The 18,448-nt window shown below is 52.9% G+C and overlaps 1 protein-coding gene across 1 annotated transcript in view; it reads left to right on the top strand.

The window, feature by feature from the left end:
- The window catches only part of RPH3AL (rabphilin 3A like (without C2 domains)), an 87,852-nt gene extending 70,610 nt beyond the window's left edge, over nt 1-17,242 (top strand). Inside the window, 4 exon segments of the mRNA XM_086359814.1 lie at nt 12,368-12,481; nt 13,976-14,097; nt 14,099-14,123; nt 16,104-17,242. Coding sequence (XP_086215940.1) covers nt 12,368-12,481; nt 13,976-14,097; nt 14,099-14,123; nt 16,104-16,138 — 296 coding nt within the window. The 3' untranslated portion in view covers nt 16,139-17,242.
- Nucleotides 17,243-18,448: the final 1,206 nt, after the last annotated feature.

Genomic DNA, 18,448 nt, shown 5'->3' with positions numbered 1-18,448 from the left:
CTGCAGTCTCAGCCTCTGCTCCCACTCTCAGGGCCCCGTGTCCACACTGGGGGAGGATGTGACTGGCCCAGCTCCCTTCTGCTCAGGCTGCTGTTTATGCATCTAGCCTGTATCCTGTCAGATGTTACAGATGGTGTGGCCAGTGAGGCCCAATTTGAGGCTGTTTTCCCCACAAGCAGAGCTGGAACAGAGCAAGGGGAAATGAGTCTCTGTTGCTCAATGGCCATTGAACCACAGAGTTGGGTGTTTTGTATCTTACAGGACAGTGAGCTCCTTGTTACTGGGAGCATTCAAACAGAGGCTGGATATTTCACTAGGGATACTACAGCTCAGACACTAGGAGAAGCTTACTGTAGGCTTGTTACTATGTATCCAGAGCTAGACCCCCATGTTGTGACCCGGACTGGGGGAATGGAGACACATTCTATGGCCCAAGATCGAGGCAGCCACTCAGCTTTGAACTTGAGACCTCTGTCTCATTAACACAGAGCTGTAGCCGGCTGAGCTAATAAACAGTTTCGCGGCAGCCGTTTTTCCATCAAACGCATATGCTGTTTCCTGACTTCTTAACGCAGCGTGCTATTTATACCGGTAGACCCATTCATTCTTAATGAGCCACGGTTGTGGATTGTAAACTGTTTTATTTTCAGACAGGATTGCTCACTGCCCAGAGCCAGTTGTTGCTATGCTGCCTTCCTTCTTTCTCTGTTCCTGAGAAATTCGTATTTTGGAAGCTCCTTGGGGGCGCTTTGCTGCCCTCTCCCCACCCCCTAATCATCCCCAGTGTTTCCCCAGCAGATTCAGGACTTGCTGTTTCTGTCACATCAGCCTGGACATGGTGCATGGACTCCCTGCAGCCTTCAGAGCAGCTGGGAACGCGTGTTGTGTGCAGGGGGGTGGGGGAGGCAGGCTGGCCGAGGCTCAGAGAAGCAGGCAGAGCAGAGCAGGAGGGCTTCTGTGCTTGGAGGCGAGGTGCCGTCTGTCCTGGGCGGCTTGGACATTTGCTGGTATTGTAGGTCGCAAACTGGTGGAACAGTGACTCCCCCTGACTCACTGCTTTAAATTCATTGACAACATTTTTTAAAAGGTAGAGAATTCTCATGAAAAGAATATAGAGTTCTGGCTTCTTTTTTGAAAATCAGAAGGTCTGGCCATTCTGCCCCTCCCTGGATAAGTTGGACAGGCTAAGTGGCAGTTTCCCCCTTCACACAGACCCTGCAGTCTCTGGTTTGCCCCAGTCGCCACCCCTCCCTACTGTCTCTCATGCTTTTTTTTTTTAAGATAGTTGGTACTGTTATTTTGTTTTTTAATTGCTGCGCTGGGTCTCCGTTGCTGCATATGGGTTTTCTAATTAGAGAAAGCAGGATGTGGGCTTCTCATTGTGGTGGCTCCTCTTGCTGCAGAGCACAGGCCCTAGGCAAGCGGGCTCAGGAGTTGTGGCTTGCTGGTTCTAGGGCAGGTGGGCGGGCGGGCTTCAGGAGTCGTGGCACACGGGCTTAGTGGTTACGGCTCTCGGGCTCTAGAGCACAGGCTCAGTAGTTGTGGTACACAGACTTAGTTGCTCCGCAGCATGTGGGATCTTCCCGGACCAGGAATCGAACCTGTGTCCCCTGCATTGGCAGGCAGCTTCTTATCCACTGTGCCACCAGGGAAGTCCATCTCTCATGCTCTTTGATCATCGCCCTTGGTGGGCTAATCCAAAGAAAGTGAAATCGTTCTTGTTTCTACATTCCTGTGAAAGCGAGAGACTAGAAGTTAGACCTGTTGCCAAAAAAAGCAGGCACACATCTCCGTAGAAGTGGAGAGTTCTCACATCCAGCCCGCCTCACTCACCGCCCCTTCACCTGACCAGAGGAAGGCAGGAGCCTGACCAGACCATGTCTGTGGGTCCCTCCTCCTGATCGGACTCCGCAAATCCTGCCCACAGTGGTTCTGTGCTTTCTGTGGAGGTGACCCACCACCGTCACCCCCAGGGCCTCGTCAATAAGAACTTCAGAGGTCAGGCCTTGCAGAGCCCCTGTGGTTTTTGTGAGGGGAGGGGTGAGGGAGTCGTATCTGACTCCTTTTCAACCCCTTGGACTGTAGCCCACCAGGCTTCTCTGTCCATGGGATTTTCCAGGCAAGAATACTGGAGTGGGTTGCCATTCCCTTCTCCAGGGGATCTCCAGACTCAGGGATCGTGTTGTTGTTTAATTTGGCTGCATCTCATCTTAGTTGTGGCACATGGGATCTCCGATCTTCCTTGAAACATGAGAAACCTTCATTCCAGCACATGGAATCTAGTTCCCCAACCAAGGATCCAAACCGGGCCCCCTGCGTTGAGAGCACAGAGTCTTAACCACTGACCACCAGGGAAGTCCTGAGCTCCTCTGTCTTAATGGGGCCCCTGGGTCAGAAAACTTTACTTTTTTGGAAGTCCTTCTTCCTCCCTGGGCCTTGGTTTCCCTACGAGTAGGATGGGGCGAGGGGGGCCGGGACAGAGCGTCTGTGCTCTTCAAGCTTTCCTATGTCACTGTCCTAAATCCAGGGGGATGAGACTCTGTGCAGAGATTTCCGGCAGGTGGTATACCAGCTCTCAGACTATATATTTAAGCTGTCTCTACCAGAAGGACCAGCCCCATCTCAGCAATAGCCACACAGACTCACACACACACACACACACGTGTGTGCCCACACACACAGTCCTGCTATGTGCGGCCCGTGAAATCCCAGCACACTCGCCCAGCACCCCCTCCCTCCCCGCGCTCCTGGTAAACAGTCGCTAAGGGCCTGTGAACTTCCCTCGCAGTCCTGTGCCCAGCATCGTCTCTCCTGCTTCATCATCACCTTCCCTGTCTCCTTCATTTTACACCCTGCATGGGTTCTAGCATCCTGGGGAGTTGGAAGTGCCTGGGATTTTTTCATGTATGAAGATAATAAAAACCACCAGATACAAGCTAGAGAGAGCTGTTCAGAGAGGAGAGGAGAGAGAGGCTGCCTTTGCATAATCTGAGAAGGGCGCTGTGTGTCCAGCCCGGCCCCACTGACCCAGGTCTTCGTGGTGTAGGTCTGTGGTTTGGGTCCAGAAAATAAATTTAAAAGGCCTGGCTGGACAGTCCTGTGTGTGGCTCCCACTAGGCGTTTGGGGACAGGAATACCATCCATGCCATCGGGGACAGGAGAAGCAGGGAGTGGTGCTCAGTCTCCTGAGCCCGCTGAGGAACTTGCTGGGGCAGACACGGACAGTCGGCGCTCTGGGCGGCCGCGGTTCCTCCAGGCTCAGATGGGGGCCTGGGCATCACGGGCCTATGGGCGAAAGAAGCAGGTCTCAGGCCTCAGCTGCCGTGGACTGCAGCCCATGCTGGGTTTTGTGTATTCGTGTGATCAACACTCCACCCCCCAAATACCTGTACTGGAGGTACTACTGTTGTCCCATTTCATAGAAGAGGAAACCAAGGCTTGGAGGGGTCAGATAATTTGCCTTGTAACCTTGGCATGGGCAGAATAAGAAATCCCCACGGTGTTCAGGAAACTCTGCCCTTTTCCTAAGTCTCAGGGAAACAGAGGCCCTAACCTCATCTTTCGTGGCTGTGTTTTGAAAGATAAGCCTATGTGTTACTAATTTGTTTTGACCTTCAGAGTCCTCGGTGAAGCCAAACACTAGCTCGGTGCAGGGGCCACCCCCAGAACAGGAGCCCTGAGCAGCCAGGAGCCACCATTGTTCCCACTGCTGCGCCCCGCCCCGGCCTCTGCAGCCCTCTGGCCTGTCCTGGGTGTCCTCACTGGCTGGGGGCTTGATTTCCCAAGAGCAGGAGGCGCTCATTAGCCACACCACAGAGGACAGGGGCATGGGTGTCGTTTCTAATTTGTCCGAACCCGATGACAGCCTCAGCTGATCAGATGACTCCAGCTGCAAGGTGAGGCCTTGGGATTCCTTGCCGCCTCCCCACCCCACAATCCCCATCTGAGCTGAATTGGGAGAGCAGGGCCCAGCCCCACCCCAGGCAGCCTGGCTCTAGCTAAGCAGATGTCCTCAGCAGCTGCTGCTGCTATTGTATAATAGTCACTAAGTCGTGCCTGACTCTTTTGCGAATCCATGGACTGTAGCCCGCCAGGCTCCTCTGTCCATAGGATTCTCCAGGCAAGAATACTGGAGTGCATTGCCATGTCTTTCTCCAGGGATTTTCCCAACCCAGAGATCGAACCCACGTGTCCTGCTTGGCAGGCAGATTCTTTACCGCTGAGCCACCTGGGAAGCCCTGGATGACCACAGAACTCCTGCCAAGTGCAGTACAGTGCTCCCCTCTCCAGCTGCTCACCTGTCTTGCCGTGTGAACCTACAACTTAATTCTACTCTAGTTTTCTTGGCCTTTGGGGACCTGGGTGAAGAGAATAAATCTGGGCCCGCCTGTCTCATCTGACTCCAATAAAGCCCTCGGAGATAACAGGGCTGGGTGCACTTGGCTCCGCCACCCTCTCCCTGGACCTCCTGTCCATCACGGGGGGCTGGTGGATTTCTACTCACTAGTCCAGCCTCGGCAGCAGAAGCAGAGAGTGTCTGTCTGCCCAGTGATCTCCATACAGGAAAGAGGGGCTGGACTACCCCTGCCTCAGTTGCCCCTGGGGTCCACATGGAGTCTGGGCAAAGCTGACAGCCCTTCCCACACCCAGGATGAGATCAGATGCCATGGGGCTCGCAGGGGCTGAGATTCTAGGATGAGGGAAGCTGAGGGACGCACCCTGAGGCCAGACTCTGAGGGGATGTGCCCGACAGAGACCCAGAGACAGGTGGGCAGAGAGGGAGAGTGAGAGAAACCAACAAAATGGGAAGAGGGACCAAGAGACCAACGCAGGGAGACTTAGAACCGTGGGGACACAAAGACCCACAAGAGAGGGAAAGACAAGAGAGGCAAAGGCAGAGAGAGATTTTTTTTAAACCATCAGCAAGAGAGGCATAAAGAGATGAAGTCAGAGACGCACAGAGACATAAAGAAGGACAGAGAGAGAGCACTGACGTCATGGAGTGGATGAGGCACATTTTATATCCCAGCAGAGGAGCCGGCAGGAGGTACGCACCCACTTTGCTGCATCTCTGCCATGAATCAGAAGCAATAACCTGCCAGAGGGAAATACTGCAGAGCACACCCAAACCAGACCAGCCCCTCGTCCCCTAAGTGCCTGAGTCTAGAACCTTCCTTTTGAGCCTGTCCTGGCCCCCAAAGAAGCCCACCACCTGGCCTTTGCCTTTCCTGTCCTTTGTCAGGGATGCCTGGCTCACCCCAGTCCTAGCATCTCTACCTTCCAAAATCACGCTCATTTTTCAATTCCACCTCTTCCAGGAAGCTCTACCTGACTTCTTTGCCTGACCACTCTCCACTCCCACTACAGAGTAGTGGTATTGTGTTCTCTCTGGCAGAATCTGTTCTTATCTTCCATCTGTCCATTTCCCTCTTCTCTCTGGAGCGCCTCCAGCCAGGACAGGACCACAGGATGTCAATGCTGGCGACCACATCTCTATCGATCGGAGGATACTTCTTCATTATCCGGTGCCTCCTGTCTCTCTGCAAGCCCCAAGGAGGGAGTTAATTAAAATCAATGGCAATGAATAAACAAGCAGGAGAAATCCTCCACTCCCCACTCTCAATTCCTGGCCTGGTCTGGGCTGTCCCTGCCAAGGTGCCGGGGGCAGCCTAGAAGGGGAGCCAAGGAAGGAGGTCCCACAGCCTCACCCTCCCTCTGTGGTGGTCCTGCGACTAACCCCACCTCAAAGGGGAGGAAATGAGGCCCAGGGTGATCAGGCAGCTGGCAAGGGAGGGTCATCTGGATCTCCAGACTCCAGGCCAGGAGGGAGGGAGGGAGGAAGATTCCGAGGCTCTCTGACTCCACTCAGCCCATCCTTAGGAGATCAAGCTCCCTGGGCTTGAGGCTATTTTTCTTTCTTCCTTTCAGATCCCTACTCTCTAGGGCCCTGGGGGAAGTTTCCGAAGCAAAGGGAGAACCTATCCTTGGGTCTCGGGTTTGGAAGAAGAAAAGGTTTTTCGTGAACAGTGCACTCCCCTCCCCAGAGCCCACTCATCCCGTGTCCATAGCAACCAGTCTCCGACAGCCCCCCTCCATTAGTCCATCCCTGGCTCCGGCTGAGGCCACATCTCCTGTCGCCTGGCTTGTCCCACCCAAGTGTCCTTCGGGAAGGGGAGGCACCTGCTTGGTTGAACGCCCAGCCCTAGCTGGCTGGCCGCCACCTCGCTGATCACCATCTATCCTGCCGTCTCCATGAGATGCCATGTCCTCTCCTGGGGAGGATTTTTCAGAAAGCAGTCAACAAGTATTTACTGAGTGCCCGCTTGGCCCAGGGCCCAGCACTGGGGGCTGAGGGAAGAAGGCAGACGTCGATTAAGATGTAGCCCTGCCCTGAAGGGGTTTCTGGTAGAACTGGGCAAGTCAAGGCAGGCATCTGTAGGAAACACAGTGTAATGCCAGGGAGTGTGTGAGAGGGACCAGCAGGCGTAGGGAGAGCAGGGTTGGGGGCTGTCTTCCGTCCTTGGGCGAGAGAAACTTTCCAACACAGGCACGATTTGGGTTGGTTCCTAGAGGACGAATTGGAATCTCATTTTGAAAAATATTTATAGGCTCATATAGTTTTTTCAATATTTATTTATTTGGCTGTGCTGGGTCTTAATTGCAGGACTGGAATCATTAGTTGCAGCATATGGGATCTTGGAGCAAATGCCGGGAGAGAGTGAAGGGCAGGGAAGCCTGGCGTGCTGCTGTCCATGGGGTCACAGAGAGTCGGGCACGACTGAGCGACTGAACGGCAGCCCCAGGTCTTAGTTGCGGCTTGCCAACTCTTGGTTGTGGCATATGAGATCTAGTTCCCTGACCAGGGGTTGAACCCAGACCCCCTGCACTGGGAGCGAGGCGTCTTAGCCACTGGACCACCAGGGAAGTCCCTCGAATAGCTTTTTAAACTCGCAGCGCATTGCGTCCTCCTTGATCTTATTTTACTGTGTTTGTTATCGTCTCCATTGGACAGATGAGAAGGTTGAGGTTCAGAGAGATTAAGGTATTTGTCTAGAAGTGTCCAAAGCAGAGCCAGTATTCAACCCTAGATGTTGGGAGTGAACTGGGTGTTTTTCTCACCCACATGGCAGCTCCTGCCTGATGGGAAAAAGCATGTTGAAGGGACTGAGGATGAACTGGCCTGCCTTCAGGGGCCCAGAGCCCTTGGGATAAGCCCAGACCAAGGGATGCCCTGCATCCTGAGCGAGAAAGAAAGAGTAGAGATTCCAGCCACAGATAGTCCTGAGTTCCAATCCAGCTCAGCCTCCAGACAGACTCTGACGGTACCAATGCCTTCAATGTCTCATGAAGCACAACTTGGAAATCTGAGTTCCCCTAGAAAAGGAGAGTCCACCCCCGTGAGGCTGGCCTGGGCATCGAACATGCTGAGTCCAGAAGCCATCCCCATGCCAGATGGTGTGGGCCATGAGTTCAGGATGCCCCCCAAATAAATATTTATTTATTTTTTTATCAAGCATCTGCCATATGCCAGACATGGCCTGTGTTATTTCTGCTAATGCTCACAATAACCCAGGAAAGGATCCATCGTTGCCCCCTTTCATAGGTGAGCCTGCCAAGCACAGAGGTGAAGGAACTGGCCCAAAGTCACACAGCTGGCAAGTGGCAGAGCCAGGACACAGTCTGTCTGACTCAGAGCCAGTGCCTCTTCACCACCCCCACACCTCCCTCCTGCTGCCGCCAAACGGAGCCCCAGACGTGGGAGGCATCTTGGTGGGATTTCGGGCTATGAGCCTGGCCCCACTTGCGGGTGGCACAGCCATCACCTGTCCCCGTGGGGACATCTTTTTGACTCTTCTCTGCAGCCGCGCCAGCCTGGTGGGCTGGGTAAGGCTAATTGGGGATGCCTCTGCATTCCCCGGGGCCTTATCTTTCCTTTACAATAAAAGTTGGGTTTTTTTTTGTTTTTAGCGTGCAAAATTTTCCACCATCTGCTTTGCCTTGGCAGAATGTTTGCTGAAAATATCTCTTCCTCTCTAATTCCCATAATTTCTGGGGGCTTTGGGAGCCTCCAAGCAGAGCAGCAGCAACTCACAAGGGCCTCCCAAGCTCACAGGCTGCTGGTTGTCCTTGTGCCAGGCAGGCGGATGTCGTGTGGCCCAGAAATCACATCTCCCTGCCTCTCAGCCAGAGAGGGGCACTGGGATCTCTCCACTGATGGAACAAAGCTGATCTGAAGTTGAATCCTAGGATTCAAGACCCAGAGTGTCTAGGCTGTCTAGGTCGGCCTGTTTTGTGTGTGGTGAAGCCCTGAGAGGTGCCCCCAGGGTCACAAAGAGAGAGGTTGGCAGATCAGAGCCAGGAAACAGATTCCCTAAATCCTAATGCAGGGCTATGAGGTCACGTAGCCAGCATCCTGCCTGTCCCCTGGACCATTGCAGGCAAGGTTTCTCCACAAGCCAGCAGCTGCCACACATGTTCTTTGCAGCAGTTGGAAAAGACTTTCCAAAAGGGAAGACTTCCCCCCACTTGCATGTACCAAAACTCGAGTTTCCATGGTGACAATCAAATTGCAAATCCATCCAAGAGAGAAAAAAAAAAAAAAACCCAGAGAAGTGAGCATGGCTGGCGCTGGTGCTGTCCGCTGCTGCTGATGAGAGCCAGGCAGAGTGGGGCAGCCCTGCATGATGGGAAAATCTCAGGGATGCCAGGTCCCCAAGCAAGTGGTCCAGGGGCCCAGGCCACTGCAGCAGGGGGCCTCCTCCCTGCCTCCTGGCAGAGTTCCGGTGAATCCACTTGGTGACACCTCCTTCTTGGGGAAGCTATCAAGACAGTCTTCTCCCTGGTGTTTTCCCATTTTCAACCTGAAAAATCAAGCGTGGGCAGAATACAAGCACTTGTCACCAACCAGGCCATCCTAGACTCAGCCTTTGGGGAATTAGAGGTAAAAAATCAGCCTTCAGACACACAGAGTGTTTTGAGGATGGAAGAGCAAGGGCCAAAAGATTTATGAGCCTAAAAGCTTTGTTAATAGACCTGGAAGATTTACGATTGCAGCTGCCGTGTAGAGAGAAAGGTGGCAACAGCAATCGAATGGCAAATTAACCAAGGTTTGGGTTTTACAGCGACATTTGGAGGGGGAGGAGGAAGAAAAACTTCTTCCTTTGCTGCTGGAGGAGAATTGGGGTAGACAGCATTTGCGTTGGGCAGCGTCCAGGGATGTTCTCCACATTGTCTCTTCAGCATCTTTCTTTCCCAATGACAGTAAGTGCCAAGGCCAGGTGTCGACACTGCCGACTTCCTCGGGCTCTTCCTTTCGAGTGAGGTTTATTAGAGTGGATTAGAAACAGGATTGGGTTTGCATCACAGAGACCTCTAAGCTGAGGCTTGGCCCCCTGCTTGAAATCCCAGACACAATGAACAGCAATGCTTGAGCCAAGGGAGATGCATTCAAAAGGAACGCGGCCTCGGCTGGCTGCTTCTCTGCTCTGCGACACCTTTGTGAGCTTCGTTGTCATCCAGGGCTGTTCCCCCGCTTCCACGGCTATGGCCCTTGGGGTTCTATAAAAGGAGACAAAGAACAAGCCCACTGACTGTCACTTGAGGAGGTTTATTTTTTCTAAACCTTGCACGGCATAGGCACCGTATGGAAACCAGGCAACATGCTACCTGAGCCCCACCTCCAGGGTTGGGGCTTTGGACGAGACATACCCCGCCCAGCAAAACACGCTCTTGCAACATAGCTCAGCAGTATTCTTGCAACTTAAGCCCACTCTCAACCCAACACTGAGACCAGGTACCACAGATGGCAGGACAGGGAGCAGAGTGAAGGAATGGGGTGAATGGGCTGGCCACCATAACCCGGAGTCTTGGGATGTCCTTTCCCATCGTCTCTTTCAAGCTCTTGGTACGTCATGCCCTGTGGCATCTGCTCATTAGCACCAAAGGATCCAGGTATTATTTCCATATCATGAAGCCCCATGTCATGTCTCGCTATCCCCTGCTGCCCCAGCCTCATATTTCCCACTCCACCCTAGAATTACAAAGATCCAGCATATCCAGCATGGGGCAGACAGAACATTCCAAGTCAGGAAGAAGGAATGAAGGTGAAGGTGAAGTCACTCAGTCGTGTCCGACTCTTTGCGACCCCACAGACTGTAGCTTACCAGGCTCCTCCATCTGTGGGATTTTTCAGGCAAGAGTCCTGGAGTAAGCATCTCTACCAGAGAGATGAGAAAACCAACGTGGAGATCAGTCACTGTGTTCTCCTCAGGGACTTCCTACTGCCTAACAGGCTGCTGGACACCCTCCTGCTGGGGGCGGGGGCAGAATATTCCAGATCCCTTTGCACCTGCCCCAAAGGAGAGATGCTTGCTCACTCCTGGCCCTCACACCCCCTTTGTCTGGGGACCCACAGGGTTGATGGTTAGTCAGTCAGTGCGTGAGTCAAAAAATACGTAATTGCTTATAAAACGAATGCCCATAAAATCAGGTCTCAGTGGATTCTTGATCAAAGAAACCCAGTCTGGGACCTAAAAAGCAATTGCAAAATAAGTCAGACCTTTACTTACATTTCTCAAATATAACGAATGGGGCGGGCGTGTGGATCCCAACCCCTCCAGTCTCCATCTCCTTTTGATTCTAGATCTGGAAAGCCCAAAAAGCCAAAGCAGATCTCTGCCTTGAGGGCGAGGAGAGAAACACAGCAGAAAGATCAAAATCCTTAAGCAGACAGAGGAAGGCAAAGCTGGAAACAAACCGTTAGCACCCCTCTTGCCCCACCCCCAGGATCAGGTCTGTGGGAAAAGCACGCTAGGCTCAGTCATGATGTGATTTGGCCCCTGCCTTCAGGAACCTCCAAGTCTGCTGGGGGAAAACACACACACAACGCTTAGAGCAGAAAGTTTGGTTGCTGCAGGTGTAACAGAATACACAGCGTGTTCAGCCAACCAGATGGAGACCATAGAGGGCTTCCTGGAGGAGGTGGTACCCAAACTAAGCCAGGAGGAGAAGGGTAGGCAGGGAATTCTGGGGAGAGGAAAGCCAGTCCCTGCAGGAGGTGCTGACAGTTTGGCAGGAGCTCCAGGTGGCCTGGGGCCGGAGAAGCCTCAGGCAGAAGAGCTGGTTGTGCAGTTGTGGGGGATGAGGCTAAAGAAATAGAGGAGGGTGGGAGTTTGGGCTCTTGCTTTGCTGTGTCTTTAAAGTGTCAGTCGCTCAGTCGTGTCTGACTCTTTGCAACCCCATGGACTGTAGCCCGCCAGGCTACATGTCCATGGGATTCTCCAGGCAAGAATACTGGAGTGGATTGCATTCCGTTCTCCAGGGGATCGTCCTGACCCAGGGATTGAACTGGGGTCTCCTGCATTACAGGCAGATTCTTTACCATTGGAGCCACTTAAGCTCAGCTTCAGTTTAAAGAAATGGAATCTGGGAATCACAGGCAATGCAATATAGATGCAGTTTAGACATGAAAGACCATGTGGGCTGATCTCGAAGAAGCACCCAAGCCCTACATCAAAAGATTGGCAAGTGGATGTACATTTCTATGCTTAAAATGAAAATAGAGTGTTTAATGTATGAATAGATCCTATATTATGACTCCCACTGTTGACTAACCAGCCAAATATGGTCCCATTTAGTCCAGAAAAGAGTGTTTCTACCACAGTGGGTGTTCACCATGGGAGCTCCCCCTCCCCTACCCTCTCCCGGGATTCCAGCCCCACCAGCCTGGCTCCCTTCTGCGTTCACAAGACCCCACTGGGAGTTGCTGGATGAGCTGGGATGAGAGCCCAGACCTGCTGGCTCCGAGTTCAGTTCTCCCAGTGGAATCAGAGTGGTTATAAACACAGTCTGTGGAGCCAGCCCACCAGAGTAAGCATCCCATTGTGGTCAAGGGCCTCAGTTTCCTTGCCTGGGAAATGGGGACAATGCTGTTTCCTATCTTGCAGAGTTGTTCTGAAGCTTCTACTAGTTAGTGAATGTCAGGGGCCTGGAGCCCTCTGTCAGGTCAGCGAGGACTGGAATTATTCCTGCAGGGCATCACTGGATGGTTTTAAGCATTGCCAAGTGCATGCTTCAGAGTAGTTGGGCCTGCACCAAAGCAGATAATCGGCTCCTCCCAGCAAGAAGCTTCTGATCCAGCCCCAGGGAGGGGGTGACATGTGGAGATGGGCTGCCCCGGCACTCACCTCTCTGCCTGGCAGAAAGGAGTCCCCTGCCAGCCCCATGCTCCAAACACCAGGACCGGCAGAGGTCCCATGCCATCTTGTCTTGGCAGGAGGAGGAGGCCTGCCCTGGTCCCCTCTGTCGGACACTCCTGCTGGCAGTGGCCAGTGGGGGGTGACCTCCTGTGCTGGTGTCTCTTTTCCAGTGGTTTCCAGCGACAGCGACAGCGACTCTGATCTCAGCTCCTCCAGCCTGGATGACAGACTCCGGCCCGCTGGGGTCAGGGACCCGAAAGGCAACAAGCCCTGGGGCGAGTCAGGTAAGCGACTGACTCAACTGACAGGAAGTGCAGGGAGCCGCACTGCTGCTTCCCAGGCCCCGAGGGCAGTGGCTCTCCTCCTCCTGTGGCTTCTGCTTCCCAGCAGCTCCTCGGTGGGGGTTGGTGGAACAGTTCTAGATCCAGGAGGCAAAGTGGGCCTTTGGCTGGGACGACTGGGAGCTACAGGGTTGGCACCACTCAAGAACAGATGGAAAAGGGAGTTCCTGGTGGCCTAGTGGTTAGGATTCTGGGCTTTCACTGTGGTGGGTTCAATCCCTGGTCGGGGAACTGAGATCCCGCAAGCTGCACAGAGCAGCCAAAAATAAAAAACCACCATGAACAGATGGAAGGGAGGCTCAGGTGTACATGCAGAGAAGGCCCAGGGGCACATTTTCCTTTACACACATGAAGGGCCTTCCCAGGAATAGGACCAGCTTCATTCACAGTTACTCCAGAGGTTAGAACTGGGATATTTGCAAGATGTTTCCAGAGGCTGATTTTTAGTACATAAGAAGAAAGCTTTTCAATAACTTCCCCAAGCTGAAAAGAAATGGAAAGCTGGGTGATCTCCTGCCAGAATTGATATGGAAGGCATTCCTGCAGGGGTGGCCATCTGCACTCGATAAGGGATGCCAAATGCCTGGCACACATACTTTTACTTCTGCTCCTGTGCCCATAGCAGACATTACTAGTTGATCATGATACTCTCTCCCAAAGAGCCTGACATGGGCCTTAGAATCCTTCTCCATGGAGTTTTCCGAGTGATCAGTGTCAGTAGGCAAGGCTGATGCATGGGGTTTAAACTGTCCCTGGACCAGATGACCTCCTAGTCCCCTTTAAGCTGAAGATTCTCTCTTAGGAAAATGTGGAGCAAACTCACCTGCCAGCCTCGGTTTCCAGGGCGGGCTGTATACCTCTGTCCCTGTCCACACCACCATAGCCTTCACCCTTTCTCTTCATACCAACTCTCAGCTGTGACCAAGTGGGTCCAGGAGACAGAAAGACAGAGTGGAATCTTGCAGACCCCATCTCTGCTCTCTCAGCAGGCGGGGACTAACAACTGTGTCTGAATGAGGATTCCTTAGTTACTAATGGCAGCAGTGAATGTCCCTCTTGCTGCATTAACAGATATACACACAATTCCCCTACTACATGCTCCTTCTCCAAGGGCACTGTCCATTTTCATGTGGGTAACTACTTGTTCCTTAGCTAAATGACCCAAGGGCCCATTCGGTTGTCTTTGTAAGATTGTGGGCCAGTCAGCAGCGGCCAAAGGGTGGGGGTCCCACTAGACCATGGCAACCATGTGAATAGGGGAGAAGGCGGTGGCTATTCTCAGGGGGAGAGGCTCTGGAAGACAGTCCCATAGATACAAGTCACAATTCCAAATGAGGAGACTTTAGATCAGCTCCCTTGTCCAGGCTGAGTTCCTCCCTGTCTCGGTTCAAGGCCCAAAGGGCCCAACCCGGAGCCAGTCACGGGGTCTTCTTGCAGGCGGAAGTGTGGAGTCACTGAAGATGGGGCCCACCCGCCCAGCCAGCTGCCTCTCGGGGAGCCAGAGCAGCCTGGCCAGTGAGACCGGGACAGGCTCTGCCGACCCACAGGGGGGCCCCCGCACCCTGGCCGGACCCAGAGGGCCCCGGTGAGTACCAAGCCACCTTCCAACCCGCCCACCTCCTCCCCATCTGTCCCCCACCCCTGTGGGCTGCTCCCCTCCACGTAGCCTGCCTCGTCCTCACCTGTGCTCCAACACTGGAGAGCGCTAGGGGATGTTTTCAATTCCCCCCGTTCACTGAGCGCTGTGCCAGGTGCTGGGGGAACCCAGGCGAGCCAGACCCATCCCTGCCCACAATGAACCCAGATCTCAAGGCTGACCATCTCTGTCTGTTCTCAGCAGTTATTAGCATCCTCAGTTTTATAAAATGTAATCTTTCCAAGTATTTCACCGTCCCTGTAAGAGTCACAGGAACTCCACTCTGAGAACGCCTACTGTCCACCAGAGGGTATGCCCAGCCTGGGCCGGGTGTGGTGGGGGACAGTTTCTGAGACCTCCAGAAACTTACCACATAGCTGAAGAAGCTGAATCAGCTTGCCCAAAACAGAGCCCAGGCCAGAGCAGTCCCAGATCCTAAGAGGGGTGAAATCGGGACCTGTGGAGCCCGGCCCACCCTGCACATCCAAAGGCAATTTTCATTCTCTTGGCCAAGAAGTCAGGGGGCTTATTATCCCCATTTGATGGGTGTGGGAGCCAAGGGCAAGAATCCAAGCTCTCACCTGCCCCAGCTGGCCTGGGACCATCATGCAGTCGGGAGATAAGGGGGTCCTCACTCTCAAGTGGGAGAAAAGCGTGCAGATGCAGAATTGGCCCCTGGCCTCCTTCCAGAATGAAGCCCCAGCTGGACTGAGTGCCTCCGCAGCCAGAGGATCCACAGGCGCACGCTGTGTGGTCAACAGAGCAGCTGATGCCCCTGCTGCACACGGGGGCGGCTGAGGGAGCCTGGTGGGGTGGAGTCACCCACCAGGAAACCCCGTGGGAGCCCTCATCCACTCTTCCTTCGCCACCCCCTCCCCTTCCCGCATTCCCCCTCATTATGAGCATGAGAAAGAGAGTCAGACTGTGACATGGGGAGGTAGGTCTCAGGGAGGGAGGCGCCGCAGACATTCCCCTCGCCTCCTGCAGTCCCCCACAGAGGGCAGTTTGGAATCCAGCGTGCCTGAGCTCTAGCCTCAGCTCTGCCATCCACACCCATGGGAACCTGGGCAAACCGTCAGGTCAAACCACATGCAACTGTATTTTTGTAGGTCAAAAATAGTTAAAGATTGGCAGTTGCATAGGGTTCAATCTAATATTTGATCTCTCGGTACCCAGTTGCATTATCACTAAAGTGGGGACCATGTTGTGTCCCTCCCGGGTTGCAGGGAGGGTAAGCTCTAGGCTCCACGTGGGGTACCTACCTGCATAGGTCTTCAGGACATGTCCAGTGGCCACTCGACGATCTATGTGCCGTGTGGTCCAGCACATAGACAGGGTTCCAGGGCTTAAGTTTTACTTGGACAGGACTGGCCTGGAAGGTTTTCTGTTCTGACATCCATTTTTTTTAATTTTTATTTTTAAGTTTTTTTTTTTTTTAATGTGGACCATTTTTATATTGAACTTGTTACAATATTGTTTCTGTTGTTTATGTTTTGATTTTTTGCTGGGGGGCCATAAGGCACGTGAGATCTTAGGTCCCCAACCAAGGATCGAACCTGCACCTCCTGCTTTGGAAGGCAAAGTCTCAATCACTGGACAACCAGGAAGGTCCCTCTCATGTCCATTTGCTCCTGCTGGCATCCCAGGATCACCTGTGTTGATTAGCCCGGTATTGACGGCCACACTGGAGCACAGGGAGTGGGCGACTTGCCGGCAATGACTCGGCGCAGTAGAGCAGGGCTGGCCCAGGGCTCAGCCCCCGCCTTCCCCAGCACTCCCCCACTTAGTTCAGAGGGGGTGGCTGCTTCAGGTGCAGGCCGCTCCAGCAAGGAGTCCACCTCCCTGCGTTTCATTCCCAAAGTTGACACTGCCCCTGGGGACTCTGCTTCTGCTCACTCTATTGTGGCCTTTCTTCTCTCTCTCTCAAAGGTAAAAGGGACACCTGGGCCAGCCCCCGCTGCTGACGTGGCCTCCAACGGTCCCCTCCACCTGCCCTGGACAGAGGTGTGCTTGGTGCACGGGGCAGACTTTCCAGTGGAAGAGCTTGAGAGAGAGGGAGAGAGCGAGCTGGAGCCAGACCCCTCCCGGGTCCTTCCTGACCAGCCCTGGAGCCCTTGGCCGCCAGCCCTGTCGGACGTGATCTCTGACTCAACAAACCAGTGTTTGGGGGGCTGAGTCTGCTCCCCCGGGCCCAGTGCCTTTCTGCACCCCTTCTTTCCTGGGAGCCCCCAACCCCTGCCCCAGCCACTCCACTCCACCTTGACCTTTATTTATTGCCCTTCCCACTCCCCAGCCTACTCCCATGTTCGTTTTAAGTTTGCTGTCGTCTCGGATGTACTGGAAGGGCCTTCAGACCCACCCGTGGGGCCTTCCAATGTGCACTGCTGTCTCAGAGGTGGGGCTTTCTCCATATTTGTATTCGTGGAGGAAGACATCCAGGCCTGAGGGTGACCCTTCCCCGAGGAGCGTGGCCCTTCCCCGAGGAGCGTGGCCCCCAGAGAGGAGGCCAGTGGAGGTGGGAGGAGAGGTCCACCCCCACTTCCCCTCGTGCTGCAGCCCTCAGACATGGATACAGTCACCTCCCTCCTGGCCCAGGATCTGCTCTTGAACTTGGCTCTCTGTTAGGTCTCTCAGAAGCCCTCCCGCGGGGCTGGTGGAGCTGGAAAGGGTCCTGGGGAACACTGTGAATTCGTTCACTGAAGAGCAGCCTTCAGCTGAGTTCCCTGCTGGGGTGCAAAGCTCCCTAAGCCATTAATTCACTCCTCTTCAGTAGGCTCGGTTTGGCAGAAAAACACTTAATTCAGGGTGCAGGCGATGCTTCTGGAAAACCCTTCCTGTAGGAGAGAGAACGTGCCCACGCGCGTGTGTGGTACCCACACGCTCCCATCCTGCCTGCCTGCCCCGTGCCTGGGCCTTGAAGGGCCTTCCTCTCCAGGCTCTCAGACCCCCTACTATGAGCTCTTTTGCCCTTGTTGCTGGCAGACAGTTTTAAAAAAAAAAAAAAGTCCTGTTTCCCTGTGACAAGTTATGCTTCAGAATAAAAACAATAAAGATTAGATTTGCATTGAGCCAGTGTGTTGATCAAAAGGCCACAATCATTTGTGTGTCTGAAATGCATAAGTAGAGAAACGGATGGGAAAAAAAATGTGGTACAGTGGTTGCTGGAACACTTGCTAAGCTGCAGTGAAAGGAATAAGCTAGATCTGCGTGGGTTCGAAGGACTCACAAACCTAATGTTGAAAAACAAAGCCATCGATGTAAAGATAAAAAGTTAAGTATATGTATAAATAATCAAAATGAGTTATATTAACTTATATGTACATGTGTAGAAATGTTTGTAAAATGGACAAGGACTTGTAGTTAAACACAGTGGACTGAACACATTTGTATGTTCTCTGCCTCTTGAACCCCACCAAAATGACCTAAAGGAATGAAAATGGCATGAACTACAAAAATGGCTTTACCTGTCTCCTGAGAAACCTGTATGCAGGTCAAAAAGCAACAGTTAGAATCAGACATGGAACAACAGACTGGTTCAAGATCAGGAAAGGAGTATGTCCAGGCTGTATATTGTCATCCTGTTTACTTAACTTATACGCAGTACATCATGTGAAATACGGGCTGGATGAATCACAAGCTGGAGTCAAGACTGCTGGGAGAAATATCAACAACCTCAGATATGCAGATTATACCACTCTAATGGCAGAAAGTGAAGAGGAATTAAAGACCCTCCTGATGAAGATGAAAGAGGACAGTGAAAAGGCTGGCTTACAACTCAACATTCGATAAACTAAGATCATGGCATCTGGTCCTATCTCTTCATGGCAAATAGAAGGGGAAAAAGTGGAGGCAGTGACAGATTTTATTTTCTTGGGCTCCAAAATCACTATAGACAGTGGCTGCAGCCATGAAATTAAAAGACACCTACTCCTTGGAAGGAAAGCTCTCACAAACCTAGACAGCATATTAAAAAGCAGAGACGTCACTTTGCCGACAAAAGGCCATTTAGTCAAAGCTATGGTTTTTCCAGTAGTCATGTACAGATACGAGAGTTGTATCATTAAGACTGAGCGCTGAAGAATTGATGCTTTCAAACTGCAGTGCTGGAGAAGACTCTTGAAAGTCCCTTGGACAGCAAAGAGATCAAACCAGTCAGTCCTAAAGGAAATCAACCCTGAATATTCGTTGGAAGGGCTGATGCTGATGCTGAAGCGCCAATCCTTTGGCCACCTGATGCAAAGAGCCAACTTGTTGGAAAAGACCCTGATGCTGGG

Source organism: Bos grunniens, chromosome 19 (genome assembly GCF_055505025.1).
Source record: "Bos grunniens cultivar Pamir isolate PY7600 chromosome 19, Bosgru_T2T1.0, whole genome shotgun sequence".
Lineage (NCBI taxonomy): Eukaryota > Metazoa > Chordata > Mammalia > Artiodactyla > Bovidae > Bos > Bos grunniens.
Note: the sequence above shows the minus strand (reverse complement) of the source record. Positions and strands in the feature narration are given on the sequence as shown.